Raw genomic sequence first — 16,401 nt, 5'->3', positions numbered from 1 at the left:
AACAACTTCAAGAGCTACAAAATACTTCAGAATCATAAAAAAAAATGGCACTACAAGGCAATATCACTGCTATTGCCACTCTACCATCTTGCATTTCCTTCAGTGGACTCTTTTACTTGACTGACTTACCATTACTTACTGCCACAACATCTTATTTTTGCCTTCCTATTCCTTAATGTTTTATTTTCTTACTTAAGTGCCCTAGCATAAAAGATACATTCTAATTGTTTCTTGGCTCAACACATTTCCAATAGAGAGCATTAATTAACAATGAAAACATAACAATGTTGAAATAGAAAAAAACTCTATTATGAAAGAAAGTAGTATCCTTGGTGATAGAGATCATGTAATCACATTTTTTGGGACACATTCAGATACTAAAAAGGTACTTTAGTCATTCTTTTACAATAGAAAACCTATTAAAGCACCTCAAATTAATCTTTGTCTTCTTTAAGGGAGTGAAACATGTGGTCAGAACGTGACAAGTTCATAATTACATTGCGCCTTTTCCTTTCCAACCTCAAAGCTTTCCTGCAGCATTTTGACCCAAGCAGACACTATCTCTGTCCAGATACTTCTGTGGTTTCCATCTACGTGGGAGCAGAATTTGTCAAAACATGACACCTCATACTGCTTTAGCTACTAGTAAGAAGGCAAAGAGAATCTTGTGTGTCACACTGTACTTACTAGGCAGCAGAGTCATTGAGCTGGTACTCTCGAGATCTGTTGAAACAGGCTTGAACCCCAGTGTCTTTCCACAGTCTCTTGATAACTCCTGCAAGCTCTGAAGTCATAAATCCTTCTTCTGCTGCTCCAGCCAACACAAAGAGCTGACGAGCATCATCCTTTAGGATGGAAACATAGGGTGAAGAGTGAAATATTGAGAAATACAACAGAAGTATTATCACCTAAGAACTAGATGCAGCAAATGCATTACTTAACTTGGTAAATGCGAATGTTACCAAACAAAAAATGTGAAAGAAAACAATTTTAGAGTTCTGCATTGGATGTTAATTCCCACATTTTCCAACAACAGGAAAAGACTAGTAATCAAATTTATCATAGGCTGACAAAGATTCTGCTCTGTTCATAACTTGAGCGAGATTTTTATAAACAGGACTAGTAACGTGTTTTGTGCTCAAACCTAAAGTTAACCATATTTGCTCATAAAATACCACATACTGGATAAAATGGTTACAATACAAACTAGACCCTTCAGAAGGGTAGCTGTATGTTGAACAACTGAAGAAAACACATTAAATGCTAAATTTTAATTAATTACACAACTTTGAAAATGACAAATAATCACTCTTCCCAAATCTTGAATCTCAGGAATTACAAAAACACTTCTAAAAACCTTTCCAGATAAATTAGCTACAAACATCTGCTGCCTTAATTATTCTACAGAGACCAGGGTCTCTTGGTAATTTAGTATGAAACAAGCATCAAGATTTTTAGGAACAAATGCTGGATTTTAAAACGATATATATTAACTGGCTTTGAGGCAAATGAAGTACAGAATGTAAATCCACCATTCCCCTTTTATCAGCATTTGACCAGTTCACCAGCAACATCCAATTTTGACTGAGCAACAAAACTTAGTATTTGATTTTCTAAAGTATTTCTACTATATTTAGACCTTTAAGGCACTGAAGGAAAGACAGCAGATGGGTATAGGGAAAACACACATTAGTACTCTCCTGTGGGCAGCTGCTTGACCTTGGTATTTAGGAGAACATGATCCAATGCCAAGGTACGTTAGCCAGAAAAATCAGCTTGTAACAACTACCCACAGCATGTACTGTTTGTCCAGTAATTAAAAGAAAGAGAACAATGAATCTGGAAAGGAGGAAGGAGAAAAGAGAGACTCAGACATATCAGCTGGGAACTGAAAATGTTTCAAGAAAGAGGAGGATGTAAAAAAGGCAACATATAAGGTTATTCTCACAAAATCTAAGAGAAGACACATATGCAAATCTGTAGAAAAATCTGTCACTTTGCTGTTCCAAAACAAAGCTGTGGTGAAAAAAATCCCCATTTGCAGGGTTAGCACAGAAAGCAGTGATTGTTCTAAAGATACTGTCCACTGTAGACTTAAATAATCAAAGACTGTGTGAGCTAACAGGGAAACTGTTTACAGATGGATTGGGTAATACTGAATTTCAGAGGTTGAAAATGAAAGGCTTGCAGTTCAGTCAACTCAAGCCAAACTTGAAGAGATTCAAACATATCTATACACATTTGTAGGTATACATATGATGTATAGTTGAAAGCATCTTTTGAAAGCTAGAGTAGGTAGAAATCTCAAACAACATTCTTCAAACAAAAATACTGATTACTATACATACACAGAACAAACTGTGAACAAATAATAAAATTTAACAGATTGCACCAACAATTACATACAAAACCCAGAGCTGTAAAGATCAAAGGGTTGGATAGTCAGATTTCAGAAGCTATGTTAATTTCAGGAGCTATGAGTTAATTTGAACGCTATGCCTGCTAAAAGAAACCTGAATGACAGTTCTAGTTTTGAATACTGTTTGTGGATGCAAATGCAAGGACCTACAACTCACAAAAGCAGCGAATCTTTAAGAAGGGACAATATATTAAGATACATGATGGAAACAGCTTAGAAATGGACAGTTTTGTCACAAAAGACAATGACATTTTGTACCTAAGATGGTCTGACTTTGACGTGCTCTCAAACAGGGGAGTGGGAGAAAGGAAGGTAGAACAAGAAAATGGATTTCAGCTTTTTTAAAGGCCAAACAATAAAATGAAAAATCATCTCTGTTACCCCATCTTCCTTTTGCTAAAATGGCAACTACCACACCAGAAGTGAGGCAGTATGCAATGATCAAGTCCTATTTTAATTATTCATCAATGCTAGATACTTTCCTTTAGTTATACTGAAATAGGGAAACTTCCTCTACAGGTGTCTTTTTTTAACCAGATTCCATACATAACATAATGTAAAATAACCAATTTAACAATCTCTCCAACTGGTGCAAATCTCACATTCAGAAAGTGGTCCACAAGCCATTGAAGCACTTTCACTAAATGCTTCTACTTAAACTATTCTGTAGCTCAAAGAAGGATACACCAGACTTACACCTGATCTGCTGGTGTTACCTGTGGTCCCTTGATTCAATAACTTGAAAAAAGAGAACATTTAACTCACTGCTCTACCATTAGTCTTATGACAGAAATAAGAGTTTGTGATTTCCAAAGATACCTTACCCCATTTAGAGCAAAACCATCAAAAATTCACCTCATAACTTTAAGAAAAATAATCTGAATGTAACAGTTTAGACCAGGAGTTACAATTTTGAGCTATTTTTTTCTCTAAAGACAAAAAAATTAGAACAAAATAGAAAATTATTAAGGTATGAACATACTACTACTAACTTCTTATGCTAATGTTCCATACCAATGTTCCTCTGAAAAAAAAAAAAAAAAACCAAGACCTGACTAAGTACAAAGGGATGGACAGCTATTTTAAGATTGCTCCTGACACAAGTTTGTCTCATCATTTATACAGCTCTCTGAAGTCGAGAAACTGAGACTTAAAACTGACATCATATATATTACGGCCCTCAAAATCTTCTTGTTAGTCATTTTATCTGCTAACACCTAAATTTACTCCTCCTCCGTTTTCTTTTACTACGCATTCAGTAACAGAAGTCTACCATCTGCCTCTTTCCAGCATCAACTGCCAGGCTCCAGAGAGGACTGCACAAACACTGAACTAACAAGTAGTGAAATACTGTCAGTGCTCTGGAAAACTTTGGTCCCAAGGGCAGACTGCAGTAAACATGAGAGCAAATGTAGAGAGGAATACCCAGTGAAATTGAAGCTTTTACCAGTTATGCTTACAACTGAACAGACATCTGGTAGAATTAACATATATACATAAAAAAATGGCTATAATTGGCTATCAATTAGATTCAGACTTCAGATACAACTTTATGACTCACTATACATAATTTTACAAACATCTTCCTAATGACAACCATACATACCGCATTTCACAAGGTTACTGAATGAATACACTCTAACATTTATAAACTGCTTTTCAAACAACCAATAAAATCTTGACGAGTGTCAAGAATGAAGAATCTATATACTGTTTCTTACTTTTAAAAACCCTCCTCTCCTCCCAAACTGTAATTCCACCTTAAAGTGATGGAAAGAACTTACGACAAAATATTCTTGACTACCTTACATATACTTATGAACCTGTTCATGAACAACAAAATCCTTCCTCCCTCTTTCCTGTGAGACAGCCACCATGTGGCAAGTTCTGGCTTCCAAACCAGTACTGGTGAGCATTCTGCACTGTGATTTCTGATTTCTGTGGGGAGGAGCTAAAAGCATACATCCTGAACCAAGTTAAACTGCTGAACTGCTGTTCAGACCAACAACTCTGGGGATCAGTTTCAGCACTGCAGCACAGATTGTATAGAGTCTTGTAATGACAGGACAAGCAAAAAAAACTTAAACTGAGAATTATACAGAGATATTCCAAACATGTCCCTGCCTGACCATATGTGGATGTAATCAGGGTCACCATAGGTAAGAGCACAGGATTAGGACTGGAGATACCAACAGGTGGAATGGCAAACTCATCAGAGATTTGCATGTGGGACATTAGATAAAATAAGATGGAAAATGTACAAAAAAGGTCTCATTTGTTGGGAAAAATCCCAGGATTAGTATAATGAAAAAATGGGATCCCAACAGCAGTTCCATGCCCATGTCTCTTTGAGCAAAATAAAGAACTCAACACTGGAAATCAGTATGAAACAGGATCCAGCTCAGAGGCTGGCAATGCTTCAGGCACTGTTGTGTCTATGATCTAATAGAGAAGTGCAGGCAGTACAGTGCAGAAGTAGCTAGATGCCTCCCTATTTAAGCCGTATTTTTCAAGGTGCCTAACTTACATTACCTAGTTAGTAGCCCCCAAGTCCACACACATAGAGACATGACTGTGGACTCTAAGATTCAGATGCCTAGTTCTCCAAATTTAGACAGAATTCAGAAAATAGTATCTAAACTAAATAGTTGCTGTGAATCAACCCAATGCTGACTACTCCACAGGTCACCTTGTGTGTAAACGCCAAAGGATTTAGTCATCAAACACTGTATCTCACAAAGATTTCTGAAGGAAATAGTATGGATATTTCAGCTGTATGTCTGTGTGTGTACTTCAATACTCACAGCCCTGACTGGATCACCAAAGTCTATCTTCAACCTCCCCATTGCTCTAATGATAGCAATAATGGACTGAATGGTGTTACTGTAGACAACAGCTTTGTACTGTTTACATTCGTCTTCTGAATAACCAGCTTCATGGATAATCCTATGGAAGAAAAAAAAAAAATAAATTCTCTACTCAAATTAAAAAAATACTTATCTATCACAGTATTTTGCCACACTTACTTCATTTGCTTGACAATTGTGCTTTTCCCCGATTCACCAGCTCCTGAAAAATAAATGTGTGAAAATGTACCATTAGGCTTTTACTAATCTTTGAAAATACATTTTGATTCTACACTTCATGTATCTAACCAATATAAAAACCTTCAATAGGTTACAATATGTTGAACATGTTACAAACTGATTTTTAATATAAAAATGCACCTTCATCTGGAAATTTCAAAATCAAGCCATTTTAAGAACAAATCTCAGTTATAAAAAGTCTTTTCTTTTACAGAAATGAGCAAAATCTTTACACCAGTCTGCTGGTGTTTCTAATGCGAACAGGTGATAAATTGCTCAGCTTCAAAGAGATCTAAAGCTTAATTCCTCTGTCTTTTTAACCTAACCAAAACCCTAACCAAAACCCATTCTTCACACTGCATTACTGGTCTTCCAAAACTGCAAATGAACACCTTAAAATTCTTCAAGGCTTCAGTCCTTATAACCGTCTTTTGACCCTTGCATGAATAAACCAACAGTAGGCCTACTTTTTGTTAAAACAGATGGCATGAGGTTTGCCAGTCAACCTGATATCTTTTTAAGTGCTTAACAACAACACCACTAAACAAAAAGCTATGTTAAAATACAAAGCTTAGAAAAACAGTATCTCTGTGAACAAGCAGCAAAAAATACACAGTTTTTGCTGTCTAAACAATCTATCTTTAGTCTGCTTCTTACCCTAAAAAATATGTGGAACTCTTACAGCTGCAGTCTAATCCCTTTAGATAGCACACTCCCAGTTTTTCTCTAACTTGTGCTGAATTCTCCCTCTCACAGTTCCCCTTTCTCAATATAGCTTTGCAGAAGTGAGTACAAGCTTCATACAGTCTACAGGTATTCCTAATGCAAAGAGATCACCCATTGTCCAACTCCAATATAACCAAAGAAAACTCTGACCACAGAAAGGCTTTCCAAGAAGTGGCCAAACACCTGCCTCCCAGTGAGAAGGAAGGAATTAATTCTGCTCTTTGCTCTGATAGTGTGCGCAAGCCATGGCTTTCCCTATTAAAACATCATTATCTTGATCCATGTATTTTCTTGCCTTCCTTCTATTTTTTTTTCCTTATCCCAAGGGAGAAGAGAGTGATCACACAGCTGTGTGGGTGTTTGGGTTGACCCTGGCCAACAGCTTCCACTGCTGCAGTGGCAACAGTGCAGACAAGTCAAAGGACACTGTTCATCCCCAGCAGTCAGCATTCATTATGCTGTATCCAAGTACTGTATACAATTCTCCCCCTCAGCACCCAGTAAATGAGATAAGACAAAAAACAGCTGAAGGTCATTTACATGTTTAGAGGGCAGATGACATTCAAGAAAAAAGAACTGGGCATTTTAATCTTAGACTGGTGTGGGGAGAAGAAGGTTGGATACCTGTAAATTTCTGTCGTTTCCATAACATCCACTTAAGACAGCTTAAAGCAGAAGTAAACTTGTCAGACCTACACAACAAATTAAGGCAATTAAGAACCTCTAGCACAGCCAATTTCAGAGAGATAGGGGAAGGAGGTGCAGGGAGCCTGCTCCATGAAGAGGCTGTAGTGCCCGTAGAGGAAGCAGAAATTCAGCCTTGGAGATCTTCAAGATGTGACTGGACAAGACTCCAAGCAACCTTACCTATTTTGCTGTTAGCCTGGCTTTGAGCCAAGGCCTAAACTAGATGACCAATAAGAGGTTTCTTCCAACCTCAGTATTTTATTTCTGTAGAACAGAGTATTTCTATACTTAAATATTATGAAGTGATCCTATTAGGATATTCCTCTTATTAAACCAAGTACTTCAGGACAGGCTCAGCCCAATTTAAGACTGCCTGTCAAAGGCTGTCCCACCTTCTCCCAAGCACTGCTACTGATGTTGTTACACCTTTCTTCCTCCAACACCACAGAATGAGTGCTGGCACCAAGAGGAGACATTGAGCTCAGAGGAATAGAGCTAAGGAATAGAGCAGGCTTGTCAGCATCAGTCTAGATTGCTTAATGCCATCTTTAGCTCTTGTCAAAGCAATAGAGTTTCTTATAAATTTGCAAGTTGCTTTACAGAGCAGCAATAGTTCTTAAGAATCTGAGTGGCTATGGAAGTACATTAATATAAACAGAAATCAGACACCAGTACAGAAGTCAGTTGTTATTTAGACACCTGAAGCATTCATAAACCAAATAATCTCAAAATAGCTAATTATGCACTTAAGCGCAAATAGGTGACAAAGGTTTAAAGGTTAGATTAATTAATGAAATTACTATAATATGCTTTGGAATAATATTTTTATTCAAATAATTTGAAGATGCTATATTCCTTGCATTCAACAGCAATTTTGGAGATATTAAGAAATATACTACAGCATTTACAAAACCTTAAAAAATGTTCTGCTAAAAATGTATCACATTTGACTAACCAAGAATGTCAATTTAAGGGCTAGTTACAGTTTAAAATTTTAATTATTTTTGTCATACACTTCGTACTCCATTTTTTGAGTCAGATGTGCATGTTTCTCTATGGTGTTAAAATTCACATGTACCAAATACCTACAATTATCATAAAAGCATTCTCAGTAAAATAACCACAAACACCCATAATACACAAAGAATAATTAAGTCATTTATTACAGAGTACCTAACATCAGCAGTGAGCTCCTGGAAGGTGCATTCCCCTATGATATTTAATGGAAAACAGAAATGGTTGTTTGGTTTGTATTTTTCCTTTAACTGCACACTGAAATGACTGCAGCATTCCTAATAATCTTTACAAGGCAGACAGGAAAATTTCACCTTACTCATTGAACCATACTGAAAGGAAATTCATCACTTTTGCACTCCTGAATGCAGAACCCTGCCAGGTTTTCTGACAGATATACTTTGTAAAATTCCCTCCTTTATCTCAGCATAAATAAGTCGCGCATACAGCAAAAAGAGAACTAACTCTGGTTTAGAAAGTTTTAGACAGAAGCAAGCAGCATTAAATATTCCATGTGACAGCTGTGTATAAAATGTCAGCGCTAGCTATACTGTCACAACCAAACACTGCCTAAATTTAGACAGACTTGATTGAATATTCCTCAAACATCTAGTAAATTATGCTATTTATTGCTTGCTATTTAAGTGTGATACTTGATTTTATATCACTATTGTCAATAATTTGAACAGTCTTACTGGCTCTATTACTACTTATTTATAACAAAAATATTATTTAAAAGACATGACAGATCTGCTAAGACTAGAAGAACAGCAGCATGTAATTTCTGAATTTAAAAGAGTAGTGGGCATCTTTTGTTTGTTTACTTTTAAATGAAAATTTAAGTTAACTGTTAGGTCATTACATTAATGGAAGTTTTAATAATTGATTAGTCCTTTCTTCCTCTTGCACACTTTATGTCTTTTATGTGCTCCTCAAAAAGAGGGCTACACAATCTACAAAAATCGAATTTAAAGAATTTTTAAACTTTTTTTCACATAGTTGAGCAAGAATATAACCTCAATTAAATCTAATACTCTTCTTACACCTGCTTGCCAGAAAGCAGATAGATCTTCCTTATGCAGACTGCCAAAGTATGGGAGCAAAGCACATCCAACTTAAATAGCAAAATTTCATATTATCCTCATAGATTCCACAAAATCTGAAGGGTCTTCTGCATCAAAGTTTAATACTCAGGCTCTACCTTCACATGTCATTATTTCCCAGCTAGTATTGTGCTATCCAGAGCAGCATTTGGCTGGATGCAGCATGAATTCTGACAGCACTCCATGAATTCAGAGCTAGCACATAAACTCAGGCCTGTGACCAACCCGACTGCACCACTCGCAGCACAGTGAAGCTGACACTCAGCTAAAGAAGAGGGACTGAGCTCATGTTGTGATTTTTCTTTCAAGGCCAGCTCTCTACTTTGGAAACAGAAAAAAAACAAAGCATCTTCATGTTCAAAAAAAACCCAAAAAATCCCCCCAAACAATCAAAAAACCATTTAACAGATCAGTCTCAATGAATCTTCCCCATGTAGGAACAAAGTAAGACAAGCAGAGCTCAAACAAATTTAAGAAACAGCTAAAGCAATATTTGATTCTCCAAGCTGTGAATTGGTCAATTCCAAAAAGAAACTTTTTAAAAAATTAAAAAGACTGGGTTGGACTCAAGGTTCTTTTCCAACCTAAATAATTTTCTTGCCCTATGACTCATTACTATGAAATTTTATCAAACACCATCTTAAACTGAATTTTCCTTCCAAATGGAGCAAAACTGTGTTTAAAATGAATTGAAACATTTAATAATTTGATTAAAATTAACAGGTAAGCAAAACTTAGAATGTCTCATGACTTATTATCCCACACACTGCCTACATAGGAAGCATTCCTGAACTACTCATTTCTGGAACAAATATTTTATGCACCCATGTACCAAAAGGAAGGGCTGAGATCTTAACAGTAACATTTCTAACCTGCGACACATTTGCTAATTGGTTACTGAAAAAACCAATCAAATACCACAGTAAAAAGCAAGGTAAACTTCAAGTTCACGGTATCCCTCTTGGACAAAATCAACTCTCAAGTACAACTATTTCTAATAGAATAAATACACTCCCCGTAATAGTAGCATAGGAAAAAAATGCAGACTAAATCAAAAATAACTTAAGCATTAGATAAAAACTAAAGAGAAAAATTGGGCTGGCTTTGAAATGACACCAAAGTCAGCCCTAAGTCAGACTAAGGAACAGAACCCACAAAATGTATACAGCCTCGTATGTAACCAGAAGAGAGTTCAAGAATAAACAAGAGTAATTCATTTAAAACTTTCAACAGATGTTTGCCAGCTTTTCAGCCTGTAGAATAGGACACTTAGACCAGACTGACTCAAGCATAAAGACACATGTGAAATTTAAAATAAAATACATGGAGTTGTAAATTTTTGGATTCAAGTATTGTAAAGTTCTCTCTCCACAATTTTCCTATCCAATTCTGTCAGACACTTGAACTTCACAGTGGAAAGCACAAGCTGAATTGTGCCTGTTTCTTAGCTGCCACTGGTCACAACACAAGCTAAATACCCAGTGATTTCTACTCTTTCTGCTATGGGGTCAGGAATCTCTTAAAAAAATCAAGTGGCTTTGTACCTGGGAAGTACAATCTCTTAAACTTATCACTGCATGATACTTCAGACATGAGATTAAAATTAGAATGCAAGCTGCCAATCAGTGTTACTATACTCAAAATACATCAGTGCTAGTACAAGAAACCCACAGAGGAAACTTTGCTACAATGCACTCTGGACAGGTTGAACACTAAATGAAGCATTCTCCAAAACCCACACTCTGCCTGAATTCTCTCATTTTGTCCACTCCCCTTTTTTGAAGTCTCCAAACAGTAACAGTTATCTACCACCATCTGGTATTATTCTTATTCTGGGGCAGCTGCTAGCCCTTGCAGTTTATGTCCCTTTTCCCCTTCCCAACTGTTTTCATACAGTCAACCAAAGGGAGATATTACTCATTACTTCTAAGGTGGCATTAGTTTTGGAATTTCCACAGCTTCTGGAATTTGAATATGCCAGAAATCTTTCAATGAATTAAGAATCTGTATGATTAGTACCTGGCAGAAAATATTTCAGTAAATTAGCCATGTAGTAATAGTGTGAATCACAGATGACATCACTGATTTAAACCAGAGAAGTGACAGATTCTAAAATTATGGCATTGACTCAGATAAAAGAACTGAGAATTCTCAAGGTTTCAGCAGCTGCATGCTTATTCCTACAGAAGCAATACCATTTATACCCATACACCACTGAAATTTTTGTAAATTCCCTAAGAAATCAAAAATTAATTACAATTTTATTATTGTAAATTATTTCTTTCCTAGGTCTTCAGTATTGCTCTTATTAGATGTTTGAAATCAACTGTATACAATAAAACAGTCAATCTACTGTACCTAAACCATAATTTAAGAAAACTGTTAAGATAAAATGTCATCTCAAGAAGCAATCAAGTATGAACTCATGGTAGCATCCTACACATTTATTCAGGTCTAGATATCTAATAGGCTGCTCTGAGTTTCTTAAATTGGTGCTTAGACTGTTACTAGAGCAAAGACATAGGCAAGTGATAAAGACAGTGTTAATTAGTTTAGTATTGAAACAACAATGAGAAAACATGGGTTTACTTTTAATATAACCTCTGGAACCCAATGAATTCTAAAAATAAATCTTACTGTGAAACAAGGAGGGCACAGACTCCATTTTTCAAACCTTAAGGTAACTTCTATTCACATCTTTAGAAGTATGAATTGAGTTTTGAGCTACTTGCAATCTTCAATTAGTGCTTCATATCTTTTTATGACAAAGTGTTCTGAAGTGTTCTTTTTGCTTAGAATTCAATCATGTGATAAGCAGACATCTAGCAGAAATTATGTGCAATTTTATGTACCATACAAAATTAAATGCATGCAGCTTCTGAATACAAATTCTACCTAGCCCTTCAAACACATTTCTATATTCCTCAGGTGTTTTAAATTACTAGCTACTGCTACATAGTAGGAACCCTTTTATCACTATGTGCATCACTTATAACTGTACTGGGGAGTCATCACACTCGAAAGCAGAGCACCAGTACAATGCCAAGTGTTGTATTTCAGACTTTGTGAAACATCCAAAAGGAAATGTGGTACCTTGGAATTGAAGCTACTTTAGAAAGGTGTATCTGTTCAGAATGTACAGGAGATCTCAAACACCAAAATCACTGCCTTAGACAGGGACAGTGCCATTGTACTTTTCGGTTCAATTAAGACAGAGGCGTAGCTTCCTTCATGTGAAGTGCCAAACCCAGCAGGAACACAACAAGCTAAGAATCAAAGGCTTGGAAATAAAGTTCTCACTTATGCCAGAAATGAAATATAGGTGCTAATGCACCTTTGGAGATGAAAACCACTTGGTAATCATGCTTGCTACCTGACAACTACATGGCACATCACCAGCAGCTAAACATGCGTGGCTTCAGGTTTATCTAAGATGCCAATACTGACACCAGCTTGATAAGATTAGCAGTTGACTACTTAAATGTATCAGAGGCCAGCATCCACACTAATGTAATCTAAAATACTTGGAAATCTCTTCAAAATTCAAAGCCCAAAAACTTGCTAGGATTTTGAATGGAATTTCAATATAGCAAATAACTATCTGCTCTACAAAACTGAAGTAAGATTTAAATTTGCTACTTAAAAAAATCAAGTGGCTTTCTTCTTCCATAAAAAGTAGTATGCTCAGAAACAATTACTACATAATTTAAAATCATGGTATGAAAGAATATGATTAAAGATCTTCTTGAACATGAGTTTCAGTGGTTGTTGTGTGTGAGCCCAGTCTAGGAGATAAATGGTGACTGCTCCAACAGAAAGAACTAAGTCCTTTACTTCTACAAGGTCTATCAAGAGAGTTACCATCAATTTCTGTCAACATAGTACAGCATGCCCCATGCAGTCTTTCAAACATATATCTAATAAACCTTGCAAAAAACCACAGTGCCTTGACATTGCTCTCCACAGCGTGGTTGGCCTTCATGGCCTTTGACAATGCACCGTACTATAAATACAGTGTGCAAAGATGGCAGGTTCAGAGATACCAGAGCAAACTTACTAAGCAGGCTAGCATTAATCACAACCAAAAATGCTTTATAAAAATTTCTCCTCTGCAACAAAGGCATACTTTATGGAGGTTGTTCTGGCAGAGAGATACAACAAAACAACTTGGAATAACAATGTATTTTCATTGCAAGCCCCTCTTCCAATTCAGAACAGCACTACTGTTGTTCTATCTACAATTTTGACAGAACCTACTGTCCCAGCTACCTCATATAACTATGTAACTGCAGAGTTGGGAAAATCAGAAAACTGTGTGTGCATTACTAGCAAAACAGGAAAAATATCTCTCACGTAAATCTCACCTGATTTTATTCAAAGCTCTAATTGTTATATAGCACCAAGGCATTTGTTGCAAATGTGATAAATGGGTACTGTCAACGTTCATATCAGGGAAAAAGCAATTACACCAAAAGCTGTCCCATTACTGTAGAAACAAAGCAATAAACTTCAGTTCATGTAAATTTTCAGTATTCATCCACACCTAACTTAAAAGAGTTTTTCATCCTGTAGCTCAAGGACTAAGATCTACAAAAATAAGGAGAATAAGCCTATTGATAGTTGACCTAAATTCACTTCAATGTCACCAACTCCACCAGAACTTGGATGGACTTAAAGTCACAGAGATTAAAATGTAAAAAGTTCATAGATATCAGTGAACAATTTCTTTCAAATACAAACATTTTCATAACTCCTGTTTGTATCTGAAGCAAGAAAGAAATTCATGAGCGTTGTCCACCTTATTTTGTGTTACATGCACATGCATTTTACACACAAAACTGCCCTGAAGTAGGGTGAACAGTACTTAAAAATAACAGGTTTTTTGGGGTTCTGTTGTTGTTTAAACAGAATTTGTATTTAGCCAGTCTCATATAAAACAGACAGTTTTGAAGTATATAAAAATTTCAACCCCCTTCAAGACACCCAATAATACCAGAAGCAAGGAATAAGAGTGACACCTACATAAATAGGTGCTAGGCTTCAAACAAGTACATAATCAAAGGCTGATCTAACCTAACCCCAAATGCTGCTATGTTCCAGAACAGCAGATAGAGAAAATAATATAAATAGACCCTCATCTAGGAATTAGATGACAGTTAGCTCAATAAGTGTTAGCTTTTGCTAGCTAACACTGCAGCCCTAAAGCATATTAGAAGGGATCTTTGTCAATGATTTAACAGCTTTATGCTTAAGCATTTATATGCTTTAGAAAGAATAGAATGGTTTTGCCAAGAGTTTACCAGATTTATTAAGAATCCGCATACAGCTCAGAAATCCACTTTGAAAATGCTTCAAGAGATATTTAATGCATCAAGAATATAGTCAGCACTTCAGTGAGACTTTGCAACTTATTTTCAGTCCAGCACTGTAAAAAACATTACTAGCAGACATGAAATCAACAAGAATCAAAATGACATTTCTTTAAATAAAACCTATAAATACTCAAAACAATTGTCTGGTTTACTCCCAATCTGTTTATTGCAAGACCCATATCTCCAGTAATAGCAAGTTTCAAAATTGTATTCCAATACTGCAGCCACACTGTATTCTATTTTAATATTACTACAGCTTTACTGTTGCCTCCATTCCGTTCTCTGTTTGGACACTGGGCTGGCAGTTGTACTTCTCGCCCACTACCATCTTGCATTCTCCACCAAAAAGTGCTAGGTAAAAGAGGATTCTTCCTAGTCAAGACTAGAACCTACAAAACAGAAGAGCATGAAGAAGCACATGATGCTCCCTGGATTTGGAACGAAAAGAAACTCCTACCTCTAAATGGCAATCAGCACATTCCATAACGTGGGCTGTCTCTATCTCCTATTGTAGCAAATTAGTCTTAAAAAAGTGGGTTTTGAATAGAGTTTAATATGTCTACCAAGTGGACCCTGCAAACTTCACATTATTCCTAATCCAACTCTACAGTGAACTGTGACACAGAAATACAGAAATTGAAAGCATCCTATTCTGCATCCATTTTCCCCTCCACCTGCTACTCTGTATTTCCAGTACTCCATCTAGATCCAGCATATATCTCTGCTCCTCATTATGCTTTTAGTCAGGTCCTCATCAGACCATTATGATGAGGACCAGTTGAATTGACCATTCAATACCAGATGAATTGACCATTCTAGCAGCAAACTAAGTCTAATCAGGACAGCCAGTCTGACTACTAAACCAGCAAAAAAAACTGAATTAAACATCTAAAGCTGACAGGTCAAAGCTATTCAGCCAGATGCTGCAAGAGAGCACTTTCCTTTTTAGCAAGACAGAGCTTCCAGAATAGCTCTGCTGCTTGGAAGACAACATACACGTCTTATTTCCAGCATTCCAATACAGGTTTAGAAAGTAGGCAAGAATCTCTTTAGCTTTATTGGAAACCATTAAAAACCCCCAGACATTCAAAATGTACTTACAACAGTGACCAATAAAAAATTTGTACCATGATTCAAACAACTGGAACAGCTTTGCCCATGTAAAAAACCCCAAAGTCACAGGCAAAAAATTAGTTTATCAACTTTGCAAATTTGCAAAACGAAGATGGGATTACAGGTAGCTATTTGATTGCACCAGTACTTTCAATTCAAGAAACGGTAATATTAAATTCTAGACTAATAATTATAAACCCACTTCACGGTTTCAACAGGAATTTTCATTGCAGTACATCAATTACTTCTACAAAAACAATCTGCTTAGAGCCATGATTGGAAAGACTTCACATCCATTCTGGTTGCCCAGATTTTGTTATATTTCACTAAAGATTTTATCAGGTACCTTTGCTAAGTACATTACTCACTACAAAGACAACATTACATTTCTAATTAGAATATGAATGGTGTTGATTCCTTTAAATAAATTGCTTCACAAAAACAATTTTCTAATTTCAGTATCAATTTTATAGGGACATACAATATTGAAGTTTACATGTATTGGTAAATATAAACACCAAGTACCCATGTAAGCATACACCTGTTAAGTCAAGACAACTTGATTATCAAGTTGTTACCAAAAGGTTCCAGAGGTGGTCTTATTTAAAGCATCAATTACCCTTCAATTACCAAAGCCAGAAAATCAATTTACTTGCTTATTATATATTTAACAAGTCTCTTATTAAAAGAATTGGTTCTAAACTGCTTTGTGTCAATTAGCCCCATCACCAAGAGATCCTGAAAGAATTATACCAAAATTAACTTTAAAAATAATAGAGAGATATGTTTCAAAGGAAGGGGTAGTCAGCAATTGAACCAAAATGAAACAATCAAAAACGTAACCTCAGCAGGTAACACACTTTCAAATCAAGGACTGGGGC

At 36.1% G+C, this 16,401-nt stretch overlaps 1 protein-coding gene across 1 annotated transcript in view; it reads right to left on the bottom strand.

The window, feature by feature from the left end:
- The window catches only part of GNAI1 (G protein subunit alpha i1), a 31,787-nt gene that overhangs the window by 8,445 nt on the left and 6,941 nt on the right, over positions 1-16,401 (bottom strand). The window contains exons 2-4 of the mRNA XM_059847432.1: positions 5,446-5,488; positions 5,224-5,365; positions 688-845 (exon numbers count right to left, since the gene is read on the bottom strand). Of these exons, the coding sequence (XP_059703415.1) occupies positions 688-845; positions 5,224-5,365; positions 5,446-5,488 (343 nt within the window). The remainder of the gene's footprint in view (positions 1-687; positions 846-5,223; positions 5,366-5,445; positions 5,489-16,401) is intronic.

The sequence above is a fragment of the Haemorhous mexicanus genome, chromosome 5 (assembly GCF_027477595.1).
Source record: "Haemorhous mexicanus isolate bHaeMex1 chromosome 5, bHaeMex1.pri, whole genome shotgun sequence".
In the NCBI taxonomy this organism is placed as follows: Eukaryota; Metazoa; Chordata; class Aves; order Passeriformes; family Fringillidae; genus Haemorhous; species Haemorhous mexicanus.
Note: the sequence above shows the minus strand (reverse complement) of the source record. Positions and strands in the feature narration are given on the sequence as shown.